This window comes from Cydia splendana, chromosome Z (genome assembly GCF_910591565.1).
Source record: "Cydia splendana chromosome Z, ilCydSple1.2, whole genome shotgun sequence".
NCBI classification, from domain to species: domain Eukaryota; kingdom Metazoa; phylum Arthropoda; class Insecta; order Lepidoptera; family Tortricidae; genus Cydia; species Cydia splendana.
Window position 1 is genome coordinate 27,657,932 of NC_085987.1, and position 22,467 is coordinate 27,680,398.

General features: G+C 36.5%; 1 protein-coding gene across 1 annotated transcript; it reads left to right on the forward strand.

Annotated features, from left to right (window-relative positions):
- The first annotated feature begins 1,463 nt into the window (after positions 1-1,463).
- LOC134804813 (uncharacterized) lies at positions 1,464-20,713 on the forward strand. The gene is made up of 4 exons (XM_063778070.1): positions 1,464-1,849; positions 19,174-19,353; positions 19,613-19,920; positions 20,010-20,713. Exons 1-4 carry the CDS (start codon positions 1,631-1,633, stop codon positions 20,704-20,706), a joined length of 1,404 nt encoding a protein of 467 aa, XP_063634140.1. The 5' UTR covers positions 1,464-1,630; the 3' UTR covers positions 20,707-20,713.
- The last annotated feature ends 1,754 nt before the right edge of the window (positions 20,714-22,467 follow it).

Consider the following 22,467-nt stretch of genomic DNA (forward strand, 5'->3'; position numbering starts at 1 on the left):
CGTGGTACAAGGCATGTCGTGGTACGAGGGTAAAAAACCGAGACATCTATCGTAAAATTATTGTCGTCCTTATCATTGGGTTCATGTATGGAGGTTTTAATACATTAAGTGCCAGTTGCACCAACCACATTTGACAGACTGATCAACATCAGCCGGCGCGCCCCGGCGCTTTATTATGAAACTTTCCATACATAAAAATTTAGCGAACTCTTTAACGATACGAACAGTTTGGTGCAACCGACCCTAAGAGTTAGAGAGTTTTTTATCAACTTTGACATGACAATTTCAAAAGTCGTCAACACGTCGGGTTGTCAAAACAAACCAAAAAATATTAGAAAAACTGGTATTAGCTTTTCTTTAAAATGGGTTACAATGCTCGAGAGTTGTTGATACACGTGGAACTGCAGCTCAAGGCTTAAGGCTTTATAGGAAACACTTCCCAAATTGACGACATCCACACAATGCTCGATTGATAACAGCGGCTTTTCAGCGAGTTCGTGAGAATAGGCCAATCGCCCCTGGTCAGCCTGAAAGGGCCATGCACGGGATCATGCCAGTGTAAGTTGAGGAAAGGATGCTCGAGCACTTCAGACAGGTACCAAACTAACGTCAAGTACTCGTATTATGTGGGGTTAATGTATTATTTTAGTAAAATGTGGGGTTTGTATTTAAGTTTAATTTAGTTGGTAGTAAAGTCTTTATCAATGAGACCAGAGTGGCTTTAATTTGGGGTAGTTATCTTAAGTGCATCTTGAAATAAACTTCGTAATAAACAAAGTATGAAGAGCTGTCATTAGCACTTACTTGTCAATTTTCTGTGCTGTACATTGCGGGCAATTAAAATTTTGTTAGAAAGTTAACGAAGTCTGAAATTTAGTTTATTAATTAAATTAATGTCATGGTTACATTATAGATATACGATATTTTAACCTCCCTTAAAAAAGCCTGGGTCCTGGTAACACACTGTATATTAAATTGGACTTATTTAAGTTTAGTTAGACATTTTTAGTACCTACTAACATTATTAAAATGCAGATGAAACAGCATAATATTAAACTAACAGCTTACGCTGCCATCTCTGCTCAATGTGTAAAAGCACTTCTTTCGATGAACAACGAAATCATCAAATCAAATAGTTCGATACTGTTACAACGTCAACTGGTGGGGTAATGCGTGTATCAATATGCCACTAGATGGCTCTGTATTAAGGCTGCGCAAGATTGTAGTAGCTATTATCATCAGAGTAATTTTATTTTGATTAATTAGGTACCTATATAATACATATATAGGTATAGGTTTACTACAATCAAAACGGCGCGAACAAAATTGTCGTGTTTAAAATTATAAACAGTTTGGTAGTTAAGTTGGTGTTAGTATGTTGACAAGTTCCGACCGCCTGTTGTCGGAAAGGCGGTGTCGGGCAGGTGTAGCGCGAGTAAGCCGAGGCAACGAAGCGCGAGGGCTCCGCGCTCCAGTCTGCCAGTGTCACATGTAACCTAACCGGCGTCGGGCGCGTCACATCATGAGCTGGGCGTACGCTGGCCTGCCCGTTTCATTCATTATCTGTAACACGAATACTTTAATGAGCACGGGCCTTTAATTAAAATAATGACCGTAAATTACTAATACAATGTACATGCAAGACCAAGACACCTTCACTGTAAAGCAGGAAGAAGAGTTCAGCAGACCAGTCGAGTCCGTAATGCGATGTGAGGACTTCAAAAGCAATTTTGCCAGAAGACTTTCCAATCGTTTCATCTCCAGATCACCCAGCTCGAGCTCAAGGCAAGACAGTGTGTTAAAGCTGCGACCACCCCAGACAAAAAATACAGAAGCAAACCCCGATAATGTAAGTATTTGTCATGATGTAGAATGGAAGTACAAAACATAAACAAAGTACCTACTGATTATTTGAAATTTAACTTGGGATTTATTCTATTTGTCACACAATCGTACTTATAGAGTCTGTGCGGAAAAAGAGTCGTGAAATGTATGGGATCCAATACATTCTACGAAACTTCTCTTTCCGCACATCGACTCTAAATACACTAATATATGTGTGTAAATACTTCATACGAGTAGACATATAGTTAGGTACTCTAATATTTAAAAAAACTTAGGCATTCGTGATGCCTGACATTTTTTTTTTGTTTACCTTTTTGGCCACTTCTTTAATTGAACATCATTGAATTTCACTCAATGAAAATTTTATTCTTCTCTTGTTTACAAACAGGGGGTGGCGTTTCTATGACAATGATACGTATCTACTCAGTATTGTATAACGGTCTACATTACAGACCTAATCTAAATGTTTCTGGGTTATGGTTAGCCTTTGAATACTATATTTACCATGTAATGCAATGCGATTTTATGAGATGAGATCTTTCGTAACTAACAGTATAATGATTCTAAAACTGAAAAATGATAACAATACCTGTATAAGTATTTTCCATTTACAATCGAATTTTATATTAAATTGGGGTACAGTCAGCGTCAAAAGTATCTACCATTCTCTAACAGCTTAACTATAAGAGATATCTTTCTATATGTAGAACAATTGGACTGTAGCGGATACTTTTGAACACGAACTCTAGAGAGAAATATATCCCAATTTAGAAAAGTATTCTAGGGTGGCAATTACTGTTGGCGTGTTGTTTCATACGCTTCTATTGTTGCTGACTGTACCTACGACTGTAAGCGTTACCTATATAGGCACGTATTTATAAAGCAATTCAGTTATGCATTGTTATAATAACGACTCTTGCAACGGTTCTACATTCAAACATTATACGATCTAAGAATGTCTATCAATGAAGATAAATGTAGGCAACGGCATTTACGAAGTAAATTTTTATGTTTTTTAATCGTTCTGATAAAGTGGGTGGACAACAATAAGTGAAAGTGCATTTTTTGCGGTATTATTTATCTGACACAAGATTGTTACTTACTTACCTACTTATATTGCTCACTAAATAATATTTATTTTGCATAATAGGTACAAGATAAATTTAAACCGAGGTAAGTCTGCAACGATTAAAATAACACTTGCACTGCGTGTGCTATCAAAATCGTTACAGACTTATGTCGGTCCGACTCTAATACTCTCTATATTGCATACTTCACACAGTTTACAATAAATGTACAGAATCAAATAAAGACAATTGGATACCTCTATCCATTGGTATAAATATTTTGATATATCCTAAGTAGTATATAAGTTCCTGATGCTAACTAGGAAATATGATGACATGCATCACGGTAGGTACATAAAATAATATTGGTAGTTGTACTTATTATACCTATTACCTCCTCAAGCGAGTAGTAAAAATCAAATTACGGTTAATTATTATCGGTTATTTAACCAGAAATACACCTATGCGTGAGTTGTTTACAACAAAGGTAATGTAATTAGAAATCGATGTATCTACAAAACTTGATGATTAGGTAGGCATTACAAAAATATGTAGTGAGCAAGGTTAACTTTACTTGCAAATTTTAGTAATTAAGTATCACATCATATTAAATAAATTGTTTAGTAAGCGGAAACGTCCGCTGATGCGATTATATTTTTTAACAAACATATTTTAAGTTTCAATTCTTAGTTAGGTATTAGTTAGAGTAGAAAAATCATCATTGTTTGTGTCTTATGTCATGTGTGCGAAGGTTTATTAAATTTATTCATAAGAGCTAATAGTTCTTGTCAATCTCTACTGTAACAAATATTGACTTTTTTAGGCATGTGACAGAGCAATTTAAATTTGGTTTTCTAGACGAAATTCACTAGATCTTTTAGAATTACTTATTTTCAATTTTGAATGATCCTTCATTCAAAATTCAGACTCAAGCAATATACCTACGGTAATGGTAACATTTTCAATCCTATAATTAAACATTTATTATGGAATATACTCACTTAAAAAAGACTACCTATAACAATAAATAAAACTACCGAGCAAGGTATCTAATACGTTCACGTTTGTGCCTTTGGCAATACCGACCTTAGTTACTAAAGTATAGAGTAGAATTTCTGAAGCCGACTGAACAATGCATCCGCCTGGCCTCGTCCATATACCTAATTATTTAATTACGTTATTTTTTATATAAACATGGCATTCCGTGACAGTGTTGCACACATAGTTCACCTCTTTACATATAATTAAAGTTTTTATGAGCTTCTTAGCTCATTAATAGTTGTCTAAAGTTTTATTTGGCGTTTTTATTTAAAATTGGGACGTTACGTCCCCGGACGGAAAAGTGCGGATAAATATGTATCCAAATCTATAGCAAATATAAAACACGTCTTTGTGTGATATGGAAGCCATGAAAATTGAGTTTAAATCTGTGTGGCTTCCAGTTGAAAATAAAAATAGTTTTATAGATAACTGAATTATCCGCATTTAGCTCGGATCCGCAATTAACCTAAGTAACCTTATACCTACTCGAACAGAATTCGGGCAGCAGTATATTTTCTAATTAAATTAGACACATATTTAACAAAATTTTCAGCAGTTTCGACTTACATGTGTATGCAATATATTCAGTTTCATTGGAAGTCGGGACATTTAACTTGCAAGATTTGACCCGTACAAACATAGTTACATAAGTACAATCTTACATAGGTACATTGCAAGTTAAATAAAAACTTGTAATATATATAAGGACTGCTTTAAGATAGAAGTCGCCGATATTTACTTTCCAGGGCAAACGATATATATAGTTATCTTGAAACACTTCAAATAAAGGCATGTCTGTAAAATAACCGCTCAGCAAACAGTTTGAGAATACTGTATAATGTTAATTCTACGGCGGAAGTGGCACAGCAATACTATTGTGCTTCCAAACGTTCTCGTGATATGAAAGGGAGATAGCGAAAAACCATTGTTTATCGCCTTGGAGCCTGCTGCTTTGAATGTGAGAAAACAGATTTACGAGTATGATCAGACCCTAGCATGGGAGGAAACGTAACGCAGCTCTTCCTGCAACAATGACTCACTGGATTTCTTATAAAAACTTTACCAAAAAACAATTTTAGGTCTTTCATTCATAACAATAAATATTAAGGGACATCCTAGGTGACGATATACATACCTCATGTTCGCGATAAACTCAAAAACTACTGAACGGATTTTCATGCGGTTTTCACCTATCAATAAAGTAATTCTTGAGGAAGGTTTAGGTGTATATTTTGTTAACCCGTGCGAAGCCGGGGCGGGTCGCTAGTGTAGTATAAGTAATGCACACAAAATATGTATTATTAATGAAATGACTGAGGTCTGTCTACCCGAGTTACACAGGCCTGTGTTCAGTTTTATCCTTAACTCTAGCACTTGGTTCCCTAGCGAGAGCAGTAAGTATCACTTCTTGCTCTAAAGTCTAAACTAACTTGTATTCCATCTGTTACAAGTAGTCGAAAATGTTCTATAAACGGGATGAAGCATCTTATGGGTAAATATACTACAAATATTGATCATATCTGGCTTTTGCTAAGTTTGACGGGTTTTAATATTACCTTGACCCGGAGATAAATTAGGCATAGACAGGTCACTCGATTTCGCGTAAATGACGAAATTTTATAGGTACCAGTGTGAGTTTGTTAATCTTTCTACTTAATTATACTTATTGTTGTAATTTTTGAATAATGATTGTTCGCTAAAAGCCTAAAATTATCTTTTAAAACTATAATTTAAGTTCGATTTGTATCTTGCACTACAAGTGCACTAGCGCTAGTATCACTGATCGATAATGCAAACATCGCTGCACTGCTACCAGGATGTCATATTTGCCAGGAGATCAATGCAGTTACAGGGCATGCGCGCAAGACCTAAATATCCTTAGAATATTACCTAGTAATACCTGTAGTTGAACTCAGTTTAGTTATTTACGTGGAAATAAATATGATTCGTAAATATTATTTTAAGTTCCGTGCAACTTGCAAGTTCCTAGTCTCTTAGTTTTGGACAAGATGACTGAAATTTATTTCACGGCTGTTGACGTTTCAAGAGCTTCAACTGTTTATTGTTAAGGTAAGGATATTGTACTTATTGCCTTGAGCATCGAACGTATCGAAGTTATAGATAATCATAGTAAGTGGCTAAAGAGAAACGGTGTTATTTGCATACAGGTACGAGTATGTAAGGAATATATCCGGACAGGAGTAGAGTAGTTTTCATAAAATGATGGGTTTGAAGTAAATTATGAGGCACACAGGTCTTTGGTAGTATTTTTAGGGTTCCGACCTCAAAAGGACAAAAATGAACCCTTATATATAGTATCACTTTATTGTCCGTCCGCCCGTCTGTCTGTCTGTCTGTCAAGACCCTTTATCTCGGGAACGGGTGGAGGTATCGAGTTGAAATTAAAACCATATACTTACTCAGGTCTACAGTCCCTTGGAGCTGTGAAAAAATCAAACTTCTAAGTACAAAAAAAGATACGGCAGATTATGAATATCTTAGAACTACGAAATTTGGCTAGTAATATCGTTATACACTACAAGTAGGTACAGGAAAAAAACTGAAGTCTATAAATTTGTATAAATCAATAAAATGCACACTTGACTTATTTTTTTTATTTAAGCATTGGTAGAAGATTACAAGTAGGTATATGCCAAAAATGGTCCCTTTTAAATATTATTACCTTTAAATAAAAAAAGAGTTTTGTAACAATCCCAGTTATTAAGGATTCCACCTTATTATACGGCCACTTAAAAGGTTGCCTCCTAAAGGGAAAACAGGGGCTCTAGAGAGACCTTTGAGCCGGCGGTAATTGACGTTCTTGACATTTCAACGGTTATTGCAAAAATAACTACTACATACAACTGTACGTACTATAATATTCATGACATACTTAAAATGTTGTTTTTCTTTCTAACCTCTAGTTTTTAAGGTTCCGTACCAAAAAAGTATAAAAGGAACCCTTATGGTGCGACTCTGTCCGTCTGTCCGTCTGTCACATCGCTAAATATCGAGAAGTACTTAAGCTATCGATTTGAAATTTGAAATGAAAGTATTTTTTTTATTAACTATGGAAGATATATGTTCTATAAGAATTCTTTAATGTCTACAAATAATTTATTATGTAGGTACATATAGTAATATTAATAAAAAAAATTGGTGGGTTAAATAACCTCCAGGCTCATACTCTAACTTAAATTTCATCCAGTCAGGTACAATATCACTTGAGATGAGATCTTCATAATTATTTATAAGTAAGTAAGTCCGTAACGGTATTTGTCACCGCTTGATTGATAATTATCAAGCATCTAAGTTACTACCGGTAAGACAATAAACAATAGCGAACGATCCCGTTTCGCAGTGGGTGTGTGATCGAAAATGAGTTCACTTATGATATGAGCGTGTATGTACAACGTTCCTATGTCTACATCTAACGCTCGAGCGGGATTTCATAAAAAACACATTTTACAGAAAACATTTCCTATCCTGTACCTATACTGACAAGCAGCTAGTGGGTTATTTATTTACATAATATATTTAAAATTTAATAGGTACACGACATAATATAATCAAAAGCATCAAGCGAATGCAATCGATCCTATTTTTGATTACATCATTTTTAGGTATTATTTATTTATTATTATAACATCCTACTGTGTCCCCCGGGCTGCTGGGCAAAGGCCTCGCCCCTCTTTTTCCACTCGTCTCTGCTCGGTGTTTGTTCTCACTAGCCTCACAAAAAATCCTCGATCCTATTTTATTAATTAAAAAATATAAAGCTATTAACATTATATATCTATAGAATTACATCTTTGGCTGAATAACGGAAAATCCATAAATCCTTGTAAATTTGTAAGTTCGCAACAAGCGTGTAACTGTTTACTGTACTGTACTAGAGGCTGTATTGCCACGCATGCTTATCTTGCTGAACAGTCACCTGCAATAATATGTTTTACTCTTCGAAGGCCGCAAAAATATGTGACACGCTCTTATGGCTCTACAAATACGATCGTGTCAGATATTTTTACGACCTTCTTTGTGTAATATATTATTGCAGAGTATATCAACTTTTTAAAATATGTATATATCCTTTTTGTGAGCGTTAGCGTTTTTGTACATTAGAGCCAAAAACATAAAAAAACATAAATATCATTTTAGTTATACGAATATAAGGGGTTAATTAACTCCTTAGTTATAAATATCAAAAAAGTAGTTGGATTTTATTTATCGTACTGAACACTATAGATTCTAGAAGACTGATTAACATTCAACGATAGGTACTTATTCGTTTTAAACTCTCTACTTCACATACAAGTATTATAAGTATCATATACTACAAATCTAACTGTCGAAATGCCTCAGTCAGATAAACACCTTATCAACTTATCATCCACATCTGAAGTGACTGCACCACTCCTTTCTAGCTTTATCGAGTAATAATGTAGCACAGTCAAGACATGACCTCCACATTCAATAAACTACAGATATATTATAAATAAAATAATAATAATAATGTATTTATATCTATAGTCGAATATAATTAAAAAACCCCTAAAAAGTAAAATAACTACCTCACTTAAATTTACCTGGATTTAGTAACATAAGGTTTATCAGATTAGGGATGTACGGTATCAATCAAATATTCGAAGCGAACAGAAATCAAAATCAACTACAGTTAGACTAAGATAAGTCTGCAACGATTCTGATAGCATACGCAGTGCAAGTGTTATTTTAAACGTCAAACTTCTATGAAATTATTTATTTTATTTATTTATTTTATTTTATTGATCAAATAAGTAACACAGTATTACAGTAAAACCAAGGCACTGTGAAACTACAAATACCTAATTATGACGTATAAATGACACTTGCACTGTGTATGCTGTCAAAATCGTTGCAGACTTTTCTTGGTCTAACTTTAATTGAAGAATTCCTAAATATGGACAAGCGGATAATCGATTAATAAAGCATCGATTCGCATTTAAAATAATGTAAACAAAAAACGAGGATGATGATGAATTGATGATAATGAAGATCAAATGAAAATTAGCTAAAACCGTAGTGTTAGACCAAGACAAGTCTGCAACGATTTTGATAGCACGCGCAGAGCAAGTGTTATTTTAAACGTCAAACTTCTATGAAATTATGACGTATAAGAACACTTTCACTGCGCATGTTATTAAAATCGCTGCAGACTTTTCTTGGTCATATCTAGTCCCCAGATTACCTTACTTAGTAACTTGTAAGTGCACAATCCTGGAAATAGTCGCTCACGCACCTACTTTTAAATGCGATGTTCATGTGATTAGTTAATCAGTTTGGCGCACTCATGCATAATGCACGACAGGAACCAATTCAGGCCGTCAAGAAACCCAATAATAACTCATAATCGTTTCACTCGTAAAACATAGGTACTCTATTAGGTATTAAGTGGAAGCAATTAACTATTTTATTAACGTACAAATTAAGTGTTCGTTTATAGTTATTTAGTATTAGTAGTAGGTAGTAGTAAAATACTTTATAACCAGAGATCGGACAAATTTGCGTCATTGCTCGCAATAATGTGGACATGCCTCCAAAATAGATTAAATAATTAATCATTCAATTAACTTCTTACCCGAGGTTTAATTTTGATTCCTAATCAATAAATAACACAAAGATGTCTTATAATGTAAATTTATTATAGAAAATAATCAGTATGTTTTCCAGATTTTCTGTAGGTACTCATTTTTTATATCAAAAATATATTTAAGTGCCATTTATTGACTAGGGCACAAAATTAAATCTCAGGTAAAAAAATAATTAAATGATTAATTATTTAATCAAATTTGGAGTCATGTCCATATTCTTGCGAGCAATGACGTCAATCTGTCCGATCTCTGTAATTATAACACATAACAAATACCAATAAAAAGAAAAACAAGTTTCGTTAATATCACGAGAGGTTAAGGTAAGGTGGGGTCAGACTATCACCGGGGTAAGACTATCACCGGGGTAAGACCATCACTTGTATGGAATTCTCATTGTGTCCACTCCACCACTCGTTGCGAATTTCCTACTTTTCGCACTTGTATCGTAATGTGCCATAACAGTACATCTGGTGCTCCATTACTACACCCTGTGCTGTAATAAAAACATTACGTAAGTGCGTCGAATATTTCAAGGGATGTACTGTAAAACGTTGGATGTACGGTCACACGTGCGAGTAGGTAATTAATAACGAATTTCCTATTATTCGCACTTGTATCGATAAAAACTATTAATATACTTGTTGACTCTTAATAATATAATATGATCTAAAAATTACAAAAAGACAAGTATTAATATTATAAATCACCAATTCGTATTATCTTAGTACATTTTTCTTTACGTGCTCTGGCACCTACTTACTATGTTCGTTCCGAGCGACTGCGCACACCACACACACCTGTATGTATGTTCACTTAAATTATCTGGATCCGGGCTGGATGAGTCAGGCCCACCTGTTTTTGTACATTACAATAGACATGGTTCGCTACTTTACTACAAATTATGGACATACCCGTGTGTGGGAGAAATATTTATGTTCATTTATTTTGAAAGATTCGTCATTCTGAGAAAGTAGTTGTCTTCATTGCTTTGTACATAAAAGAGGTGTTATAAATTATAGGTAACAATATAGTACTTAAAATGAGAATTTGGGCCAGAAAATGGCTTCAATTTGTTTATTAAAAACTTTTACTTTATGATTTTTTAATAACTGCGTATTAACTATGTCAGTTAAATTTTTTCTATAAAGTTTCCATCACCTATCTATTCACTAATGTTTGGAAAACTGTTAGGTGCTCGTCACAATAAGAAGCAAATAACTGTAAAATATTTCAAAAACCGGTAATTTGCGAGTCTGTCTCAGGGACCGAGGGTTCCATAAAAATTTTGGAATAAAGAAAAGAATGCATTAAAATATATCTTTTATTTAATATATCTGGTTTAGCCTTATTCATAACTATTCCAGTTAGTTCCCGAGATATTTAACAATTTGGCAGACGGACTGACAAATAGATAGAGTTGCACCATAAGGGTTCCGTTGGAACCTTTTTGGTAAGGAGCTCTAAAAATACAGTAAATGATGACCGCTAGTCTCGTGTGAACTGCGAGTGTGACCGCAAAGAGACCCGATGAAGATGATTTACCTTATTTTCGTTGTAATGAGCATTTGAGCGTTCCACCACACCGAGATTAGTCACGATAGCAAGTCGCTAACATTACCAGTTTAGAACACGGCATCTATCGTGACAATTATAATGAGCCTTTGAAATTCCTGGTTTTTGAGTAATTAATCATTATCGCCACTAAATATATACTATATAATAAATTGTTTGATATTTACTATTTATTATGTCTAAGACCACCTTATCGATCGATCCGGCGCTTCAATTTCTATGGAAAGCATCACGTCATCACGGATCAGCCGTCATATAATATTAATGTTGGATGCCTCGGCCCGGGCACGGCCCGGTCTACCGTGAGTCATCCTTTAGCTGTGCCCTACCAATGCTTGATATTGAGAGCTCCCAGCAATCAAATGTTAAAAATTATATAATTCTGCTATGATTTAGTACCTACAAGGGAGTAATTATTAATAAACCTTATAAAAATAGCACAGTCTATTATATAAATATACATAGAATAATACTTTTTACATTGTGAAAATAGTATCAGTAGTCGTAATAGCGGCATCTACGCAGTCGCGTAAAATTTTTAAATGTACAAGTTAAGTTGAGTCTCCTGCGTTGGTTAAGTTCCGTCACTTAACGATCACGACTTATTAATGTTATTATAAATGCAAAATCGATACCGGATTTAGAAACCAGAGGAGAAAGGGGAAGTGGATACATCCAAACAAAATAGTAGTTAAATGTACCGAGGCTGGTAGTCGGCGGTGTTTAATGTATCATACGAGCAATGTTTTTGTAATTTTTCGACAACGACTAATGATTTAGAAGAAATTGATCAAGCAACGTAGGTATAGGTTTCGTTTTTATGTCCACAAGATTGTTGACTATACAGGGTGATCAATCCAAATGGGTCAGTATGGAGAAGTCGGAAACTATGAGAGATAGCGAAATCTGTTCTTAGGAACCATGGCTTCGATTTTAGATTTAATAATAATGGCATTCAATTTTTTTTTAAATCTATCATACATAACCGGGATTCAAACCTGGTTAATATTCTTGTTGTTTGTTTGTATGGCAACTTTTAAACAATGCGTGATAGGTGGGGGGTGCTCGACCAAATATCATAGAGGGCCCCGAGACAAAACAAAGTACATTAAAAAAAAATCAAAATGGCCGATGTTTTTTAAATTTTTTCAAGTTGGTCCGAGCGCGCTGAGATTTGGCATGTGGCGAGCCTGGGGGCCCAAGATTACCATGTCAAAAAAATTTTTTGGAAAAATCCAAAATGGCGGCGGACACGGGCAAAGTCAAATTTCCAAGTAGGTTAAGCGAGCCCGAAGGGCGAACTTCAGGCCGGGAGGCCGAAGGCCGACCCCGGCGGAGGGCCGAAGGCCCGGAGCCTCCACCTCGACTCCCAAAACGTGAGGCCGAGGCCGAGCAAACGAAGGCCGAGTTCCGCATAGGGCCGAAGGCCCGAAGCGTCACACGAAAGGGAGAAGTTGGAGCTTAAACACGACCCAACAATTTTCCTATTGGGAGTCGCGTTTTGGGAGTCGGGGTGGAGGCTCCGGGCCTTCGGCCCTCCGCCGGGGTCGGTCTTCGGCCTCCCGGCCTGAAACTCGCCCTTCGGGCTCGCTTAACCTACTTGGAAATTTGACTTTGCCCGTGTCCGCCGCCATTTTGGATTTTTCCAAAATTTTTTTTTGACATGGTAATTTTGGGCCCCCAGGCTCGCCGCATGCCAAATCTCAGCGCGCTCGGACTAACTTGAAAAAATTAAAAAAAAGTCGGCCATTTTGAATTTTTTTTAATGTAGTTTGTTTTGTCTCGGGGCCCTCTATGATATTTGGTCGAGCACCCCCACCTATCACGCATCGTTTAAAAGTTGTCATACAAACAAACAACAAGAATATTGACCAGGTTCGAATCGCGGTTTTGTATGATAGATTTAAAAAAAAAATTGAATGCCATTATTATTAAATCTAAAATCGAAGCCATGGTTCCTAAGAACAGATTTCGCTATCTCTTATAGTTTCTGACTTCTCCATACTGACCCATTTGGATTGATCACCCTGTATAGACCGATAATAAGGGCCACTCGCGCGATCCAGGGTTAGCCAACTAATTAGGAGTTAACCGTTTACACAATGTACTGTTACCTAGGTACTCCGACTTTAAACGGTTACCCCCGAGTTGGTTGGCTAACCCTGGAACGTGCAAGTGGCCCTAAGATATCTTTTTCGAAATGTAATTTTTAAACAGGGTATGGTTAACCTACTTGCCCCGCGATCCCCGATGCACGTAGGGATCCCGCAACAGACACGAAGCCCCTACGTGACGCGCATGTGATTTGTATACGCACCGCTCTTGCGCAGTCCATGCCGCCGACAAGCATTGTATGTTAGCGTCAACCGTGAACAACACGCCCACATTCAATAAATACCACTATCATTATTATTTGTTGGTAAGTAGGTACACTCACTGACGGCAGAGTGAAGAGTTTAGAGCATTCCTCTGCTGGGTAAGGGGCGGGCCTCTCCTTTCGCTCGAAATTTGACCCTGTGAAGTAAATATGATATATATAACTAACTCTAGCCTAGTCGGTTGTGGCCTTGCCAACGAAGCAGGAGGTCCCGGGTACCAAACCCGGTAAGGGCATTTATTTATGTGTTAAACACGAATTATTGTTCCTGAGTTATGGATTTTATCAATGTACTTTATATTTATATATAATAGTACATTGTGATACAAGTGTCCTACGTTGGCATTAAACACGAGGCGATATTGTAAATAACAAAGCCGATGTGTGTAATGACCAATGCACACGTGTTGTACGAAGTTTTTCAACAGACTTGCAACGAAAACACCGAAACTTTCATATTAATTTAATTTTAAAATAGTTTATGGTAAAAGTTTAAAATCTGACATACTGCCTAGTGCCGGTGCCTCGACCCTGCCGCTGGCGGCCCGGCCGGCGCCTCCAGTCCTCGTTGTAAATTCTACTCGACCAATTTAAGAAGGCTCAGTCTCCATACATATTATTGGCGATTAGTTACAATCGTAAGTCGATCGGATTATCATACATTACCGAGTGCGATAATATATGTAATGAAAAAAACACGCGTGTGTAATATCTAGGATTATGAGCCTAAAATCGGTTCAATAAGTTCCACGTTGCGAGCAAGTATGTTGAAAAGTATATTAAGTATGATGTATAGGTATCGTATAGTCTCGTACTCATAGGCTTGGCCGATCTGGGTAAGATAGTCCCCAAATAATAGGTAGGTAATAAAAAGTTATGTTCGTTGTCCCATCCTGCTGTATCTCCTCTTAATTATAATTAAATAGGCAACTAAGGTTCATATATGTATACATACCTTACAAACTAAAATACATACAATAATAAAAAGAAACTGAGCTAATTAAAAATCCTTTAGCGAATCAGTATAATGATTTGAAAGCTCATACATACCTATATCATACCTATATTTACCGCGCGCTTAGGTAAAGTGTCATTCTATGGAACTTGCTAATTATGTAAACCGTAAATCAAAGTCACTAGTAATTTCATCATTCAGAGACAATTTCAATATGGCGGTTTGTTGACATAGTTAGCAAGTTCCATAGAATGACACTTTATAAACAATCGGGTAGGGAAAAAAATAAGTGTATTGAGTGCAACTCGAATTTAAAATAAGTACCGAGGGAGTAATAAAAAAATATTCTTAGAAATAGGTTCAATCACGGTTCAATAAAAGAATGTCTAATATCGGTTTTTTTACAAAGAACATATATGGCCTCTTGGTAGTCACATTCACATTTTGAAGCACAATGTTGGATAACAACGCTCAGCTTGATCGACTTTTGAGGTAACGTAAACTCAAGTAAGTACCTAACTTTAGTCCACAACTAGTTCATAGTGCTAAGTCAAGGGGGGGGGGGGGGGTATATACTTATATAGTATGAGCGGTGTGCGTTTTATTATTGGCTTCACTCTACCTAATCTGTATCATTCTGCTTCTTATACAAATTAAAAAAGAGAACTTCATTTAAGAGGTAGGTACTTGTCGGTTTGTTATTTTAGTTTATTTAGCGCAGCAACTGATATACCTACGTGATTTTGCGTACATTCATAATGTAGGCCACGGCCAGCCGTACCTGCACTGGTATTACCAGTATTAATGATTACCTTTTCGAACTAACTTTAAAAATGGTAAAGATTTTTGAAGTGAAAGCTTCTTTAGCGGCGCTGTGCACTTTTTGTGATGGGGAAAAAATGTTAAACTCGCGACAGCGTAAGACGTAAGACGCTTCGTACGACGGACACGTGACCTGATCGAAAAACTGTTACAATGTCATTGAGTTTTCATTTCTGCCTGCACTCCCGGAGTGCAACCCGTTGTTTTTTAGTTCTTCCCGCTGAGTAGTTCCTATTGCAATGTAAGTATACTCATCATCATCATTTCAGCCTATATACGTCCCACTGCTGGGCACAGGCCTCCTCTCATGCGCGAGAGGGCTTGGGCTATAGTCCCCACGCTAGCCCAATGCGGATTGGGGACTTCACATACACCTTTGAATTTCTTCGCAGATGTATGCAGGTTTCCTCACGATGTTTTCCTTCACCGAAAAGCTAGTGGTAAACATCAAATGATATTTCGTACATAAGTTCCGAAAAACTCATTGGTACGAGCCAGGATTTGAACCCGCGACCTCCGGATTGAAAGTCGGACGTCATATCCACTCGGCCACCACCGCTCCGCGCTAAGTATACTGTGCGTGTGAAATTTGGAAGCAAATTAATAAAATAGTAACTAACAAATGTGTTAGTTTAGTGATAGTTTAAAAAAATATAGCTCCGGGACACTCACACCGACATTGCGTGGCGGTAGAACGTTCATTCGTATTCAAATAGTGTTTAGCATCAGTGAGAGGAAGTACACCATAAACAACTATTCTCACCAGTCAACAAACAACAGCAATGTGTAGCCAAATGTAATTTGGAGAGAAATTCTTTTAAAAATACCTATCAGACAACGCTTTCTTGTTCTGTCGAATGCGTAATAATACTTATAAATTGATTGACTAGAGGATTTAAACAAAATCAAACCTAAACAAAATATATAAAAAACAATTAATTATATTTACAATGTTAGGTGAGATTAACACATAAAATAATCACACAGGAAATAGTTGTTATAAATTCTCATAAAAGCTACTAGTGTGGAAAGTACTCTATAGAAGAGTAAAGTTAAGGTTGTAAACCATTCAAAGTAACGCGACGGTGGGGAATTTTGATACAGCTTCTTAGGGGTTGCGAAAACACTGGGGCTATTTAAAATATCATTGTAATGGATAAACTGTTCCTTAGGGTAATTATCAACATTTAGAAACCGGTTATCCAGACATGAGGGTTTAAATTCCACATGAGCTACATTCCATTACAATTAATTTACGTATTCCCTTAGGGCTTAGGGTATAGGAACTTCAACCCTAATTAATTGATAATTATGTTTGATCACTAAGTATGCAATGCACCAATTACGAGTAGAGAGCATAACATTATCCCGAGGACATATTCGGCATTATGGAACCTGTGTGGTTAAAGCAGAAAAACAAAGGTGCACTTGTCGGTGTATCCGGGAATATAGGGAGGGGTAGGGCGATCGTTAGGACTTCCGAGGGCCCTAACCGGATGCCCGCGTCACGCGTCGCCGGCTGAGCATGACGGGCTTGCCTCATCGTACCGGCAACCCGGCCGGTTGTTAAAACATCTCTCTACTCTACTGCCGAAACGCAACGGTGAACATCACAAATGAAACGGTTAATATATTTGGGGCTGTGACTCAGACTTTACGTAACCTCGGTGAAAATTATTCCGTATGGTCTTCGAGGCAGGCAGCCATTTCAATTTCTAATTGTCTTTAAATGTTTTGGCACCATAAATAAGACACTTAAGTAACACGCGCTTGTACTCATTATATATTTGTAAACGTCGGTGACGACTATCTAGCTACTATGCAAAAAGTCTGTGAAGTTTATCGCAATACTTACTAGGCATTTTATATTAAGATAGTAGCAGTAATTTAATCGTACGAGTAGATGTGTATTATAAACTTTTGACGCGTAGTCTGGGGGTCTAGTTAAGATGACAATCGTTTGCAGAACACGAAACGAAACGATATCATTTCCATACCTACATAATTTATGATTGTATTAGCGTTTCGTTTCGTTTTCTGCAAATCTTGCCTTGGTCTCCTGATCCGCTACTTTTGATGCTGACTGTACAGTATAGCAGCACAAAACGACGATACAGTGCATCCAACAAACAAAAGTGGTTTCACAAGATAGTGTCTTCACATGCACTTGAAAAGTAGGTGGTGTAACGTGAGAAGTTGTCCAGTGGCCTTGATCACGCGTGCTCGGTTCCAGGCGGCTGGACGCCTGTCGCCACACTCGAGGGACCCTGGCAACCCAGCACCACCTCGCGCAACCCGAGAGCCCCGCTCGCCACTTGAGCGGAACCTCGAGGATACTACATTGATTATTGCCACGTTCACATTTCGCTCTTTACTCTGAACAATCGATTTTTTTGTGAATAGCACACCACACATAATATGTATAGCATTTTTGAACAAGTGCAATTTTTCCGACCAAAACCAGCGCTTGATAAAATGAAACATCGATAAACCTGTTATCAATCAATCTTAAAGTCATAGATTAGTTAATAAAGTAAATTACATTTTGCATTAGTTACGAGAGGAAAATGAGGGACGAGTGAAAATAAAACTTGAAGAAAATGTGTCAAACTGCGGACCGGATCGGAACTACTAGTATATACATATATAGATAAATTGTCGTGTGACGCAATGCCGTGGATCTAATACGTGACATATGTAATGAGAATTTTAGCAGCTTTATTTGACGTTCATAAGCACATTGCAATATGCCTACTTAAATAACTATCTTTATCTTTGTCCAATATATACTACTCTTTGTCTTTATCTTTAATACAGATAGGTTTTAACGTTCGACAACCCTAACCTTTCAAGTGGCAGCAGACTTTAGTCGTACCAACGAATTGGTCAAATAATTATACTGTATGAGGTACGGAAATAATAATTCCGATGTTATGCCGCGCGCGGGACAGCTAAATCTGGTAATACGGATTAATTTTACAAGGTCCGTTACGGGGACAGTGAAATGATATTGCGAGGTGTGTATTTGACGAGTGCACTCAGAACTGATGCATAATATATCTAATGTATAGACTTTTCTTAAGCAGTACGTAAATTTTAATATTGCTAGGTATGGATGTTGATATTGTTGATATACTTAAATCTGGGTACAATTTCAAAAATACCTATAAAATTGAATACTCAGCGAATTGAGAATTTTTTTAAGTGTTGTGGCTTCTCTCTATTTGAAACCGGTATCCAACTAGGTTACACTATTAATACTGCCTTAAAGTGGTGAATATCAGTTATGTAGATTGCAGAATGCACTTTTCGATAAGGGGTTAAAGACACAATGTTTGAAGCAAAAGCGTGAGAAGCGCATGACACTCTTAATCAGTATTACTGTTGTTAGTATTCCCAACTTTTTATAAACCATACACAAGGCGACTGATATAATTAACCATTCCGTTATTTGTTTTTGCTGGCTGTATTTAATTATCGTAAAGAGTGGCTCATCATACGTTACAATGTTTGTGTATTACTTGTTCTCTAAAACTTTCAGGTTTCTTTGGAATAATCGGATTGAATATATATATATATATATTTTAATATTCGGACAATCTTTCACAGATCGACTTAGCCCCAAAACTAAACTAAGCTTGTACTATGGGCACAACGACGATGCAAATGCTTATATAAAGAAATTCATAGCTATGTACATAGGTACATAGATAACTCAGGAACAAATATTCGTGATAAAAACACAAATAAATGCCCTTACTGGGATTCCAACCCGGGACGTCCTGCTTCGGATGCAGGATCACTACCGACTAGACTAGAAGGCCGTTAACTATATTTATTACCTATTATATTTATTATTTACAGGTTCCAGAAAGAATTGAGCCTAGCACTCAACTTTCCAAAAATGTCGACAAGGAGCAAACATTGGATGTGAACGAGTCCGGGGACAAAGCACCGCCGCCGGCGAGCCACTCCGCCATGAGGCACACCGAGGTCACGGCACTGCACATGGAGGTGGACACCCTGCGGTGGCAGCTGGCGCAGGTATGCTGTGATACCTGGCTTCCATCCGTTTAGCTGAGTAATTTATAACAAGTTATACTCATATATGTACTCTTAAATTACTATTTAAGTCATTTGTATTTGCTAATGCTATCGCTACGCGAATGAATCCAGCTAATAAGCGAAGTATTTCTATGATTTTGACTTGGCGAATTTCCGTTAATTTATTTCTTTAATGCAAATTTCATCTGCCTGATCAACAAAAAGTTAATAAGATTGAATAGAAAAAATCTATTTTCAGACCGAGGCGAATCGACAAATGCACATAGCTTTACTCAACCAAATAGTTACTTTCCTCAATAGAGTGAAAGACCACATCGAATGTCATAAAACCGACTTCAATGAATCCAATGAAAACATGAAAGATATTTCCAAAGAGAGGGCACTACCTAGATCGTTTAATGCAGCTAATATACCGCGCTCTCGGTCAGTTGTACACGTCAACAAACATGTGGAGTATTCTTTACGTCCCGCTAAGAAACTTGGAACAAGGAAGATCAGCAAGTCAATAAGTAATGTTAATGGGTATAAAGACTGCAACAGCACGTGGTAAGTTATAATAGTGATAACTAAAATGAAAATTAGAGGATATCACCAATGACTTTGTATAAATTAATAAATAATGAAAATGTTTTCAGGAACCAATCCAAATTATCACTGACTTCAGAGAGTGGTAATTCCCAAAAAATCACAGCAGAAATCTCACGGCTAATTACTCTTGCCAATACCGTACTAACTACTAAGCTGCCCGATCTCGCCTGTAACGATGTTCAAAATAACTCCAATGACAAAATATTTGCGAGTAATGATAAAAAGGAATCGATGAATTCCAACACCAGCAAAATGAATCTAATAACACAAAATGTATCTACAAACTCATTTTTAATAAAATCTATTTGCGAAAATTCGGATCTATATGAAGATTTACCTAGTTCGCTGGTAGATGCAGAAGACGATGATATTAAAGAATTCGTAATGCCACTATCAACGCTAAATTGCGACATCGGAAACGAATTCGCAGAGTTAAAAATTTCAAAAGAAAAGCAGGACCATATTTTGGAAGAAAAAACTAAAATGAAAAATAGTAAATCTTTTTTGTGCAGCAAGAAACTAGATTATAACCATGCAGTCAGTAAATTCACGGAAGACGAAAGCGGTTTTTCATCAATGAGTTCATTTCAAGAAATTGGCATTCCAATAATAAGCATAATACCTCCATCACCATGCAAGGAAATGGGATACGTTGATGATATCCCCGAAGTCGTAGAAGAAACAGGAAATTGGAAAAATGAAATTGAACTAAATAAACAAACTGTAAAAGTGTTTTGGGTGTAACGATTGAACGTATAGGTGAACCAGGATCTATTGAGGGTGCGCCATGTTACGGAAATTTGTTGGTACTAATTTCTAGCAATGGCAACAACTTTAATAATAGACAACATCTACCCTCTATGATAGTTGTCAATATTGACAATGTAAACATTGCTTTGTCTAGTTTCGTGTGAATTATTATTAGACTGCAATAATCATGCCGAAAGTTTTAGATTTTACAGAGAAAAAGTTGTAAACGGTGTATATAGTTATTTATTGAAAAAAAAAACGTGCGGGAGAGAAATTTCTTCCATTAGAAAACATAACAAAATTACCACCTGAATTGACGGGTAAGTTTCAAACTTATGGACAAATGTCACTATAGTCAGGTCGTCACGATTTGGTTGATGTCTTGTAATAATTTGATTTGTGTATTAGGTGTATCGCATGCATCGGTATCACGGATTGCTAGCGAAGGGCGTAAGGGCGGAATTAAACGACCAAACCTAAAAAAAAGAAAATAGATTTGGATGATTTTGATTTATGTGTCATATCATACGTCGTAAAATTCACGAATTTTATAGCGTAAAAACCGAAGAAATATCCAAACATCAAACTTCGCACTTATTAAAGTTGTCGGAATAAAACAAAAATTATCTGCCAATTTCCATTGTCCCCGCTATACAAATTGTTGCTATATAAAATTCAAAACGAGCGCCCTCTTGACAATACTCCCAAAGTTCTGGTTTACCTATACAAATCTTTTATTTATTAGCCGTAATCTCAGACCAATAAATCAGGGTACCTAAGAACGCGGCGTTATTTCAAACCTTGTTAGGTTGTTCGAGCTGTTAGCGTTGTGATAAAGTCAATTACTTTCTTTAAATCTGGGATGACAAGCTTGATGTTCCATTCCACGGCTTAAATTACACGCGAGAAAAATAAAACCTATTTAATAATAGGGGATATTACTGCAATGTTCTGCCGTCAGAGTGCAGCACTACCGACTCAGTAAATTCATAGACTAACTTATACATACTGTGCCTTAAACTGTTTTTTAACAAGTTTTCACAGACAATAAAGTATGACATTGATGCATCAAGGTGTTTTGTTAACAAGGGCCTACCGGTAAACGCGAAAATCGAAATTTAGTTATCTGCCTCCTTATCGCTCGAATATGCAAGAGTGATAGAGAGATTAGATAACGAAATTTCGATTTTTTTGTTTCGCGGTAAGCCATGTGATTGACGTGACGTGTGATGTGTCAATGTAGTTTGTTTACTGTATGTGCCACAAAGGTGCCACCTACGCAGAGCTTTGCCTAATATTCCCTATTGGACAGTTTTAATGTTTTTTTTTACAAAAATCTTTTATTTCTAATTCAGATTTCAAGTTGTTCTTACTCGTAAACGATATCACGTTCAAAGTTAACAGTTTCGATGCATGATGCAATGCCGTTCATTACATAGTTTAGTAACTTAACGAGATTTGTGTATTTTCTTAAGAACCTAAGAAATAACTACCTGACAATCGCTGCCACAGTAGCCATTCATTGCAGTATCTATTGTTCACTTTACTATTGTAATAACCATTATAATAATAGAGAATAATTGGACGAACTAGTGAATTTGACGGTACTAGGTTTTGTCTTTAATATTCCTTGTACGCGCTTGATGCACAGTAAACTCAACTTGATGCACAGTTTTATACAAAAATGCTAGACATTTTATCCTCTAGCTAGCTATGTGCTAACCATTCTGACTAAGAATTTAATTCTGATCTGAA

Excerpts from the sequence above, each read along its gene's own strand:
- LOC134804813 (XM_063778070.1), top strand. The coding sequence starts at position 1,631 with ATGTACATGCAAGACCAAGACACCTTCACTGTAAAGCAGGAAGAAGAG. Across the intron at positions 19,354-19,612 it reads TGCGGTGGCAGCTGGCGCAG|ACCGAGGCGAATCGACAAAT; the intron begins GTATGCTGTGAT and ends ATCTATTTTCAG. Across the intron at positions 19,921-20,009 it reads AAAGACTGCAACAGCACGTG|GAACCAATCCAAATTATCAC; the intron begins GTAAGTTATAAT and ends AAATGTTTTCAG.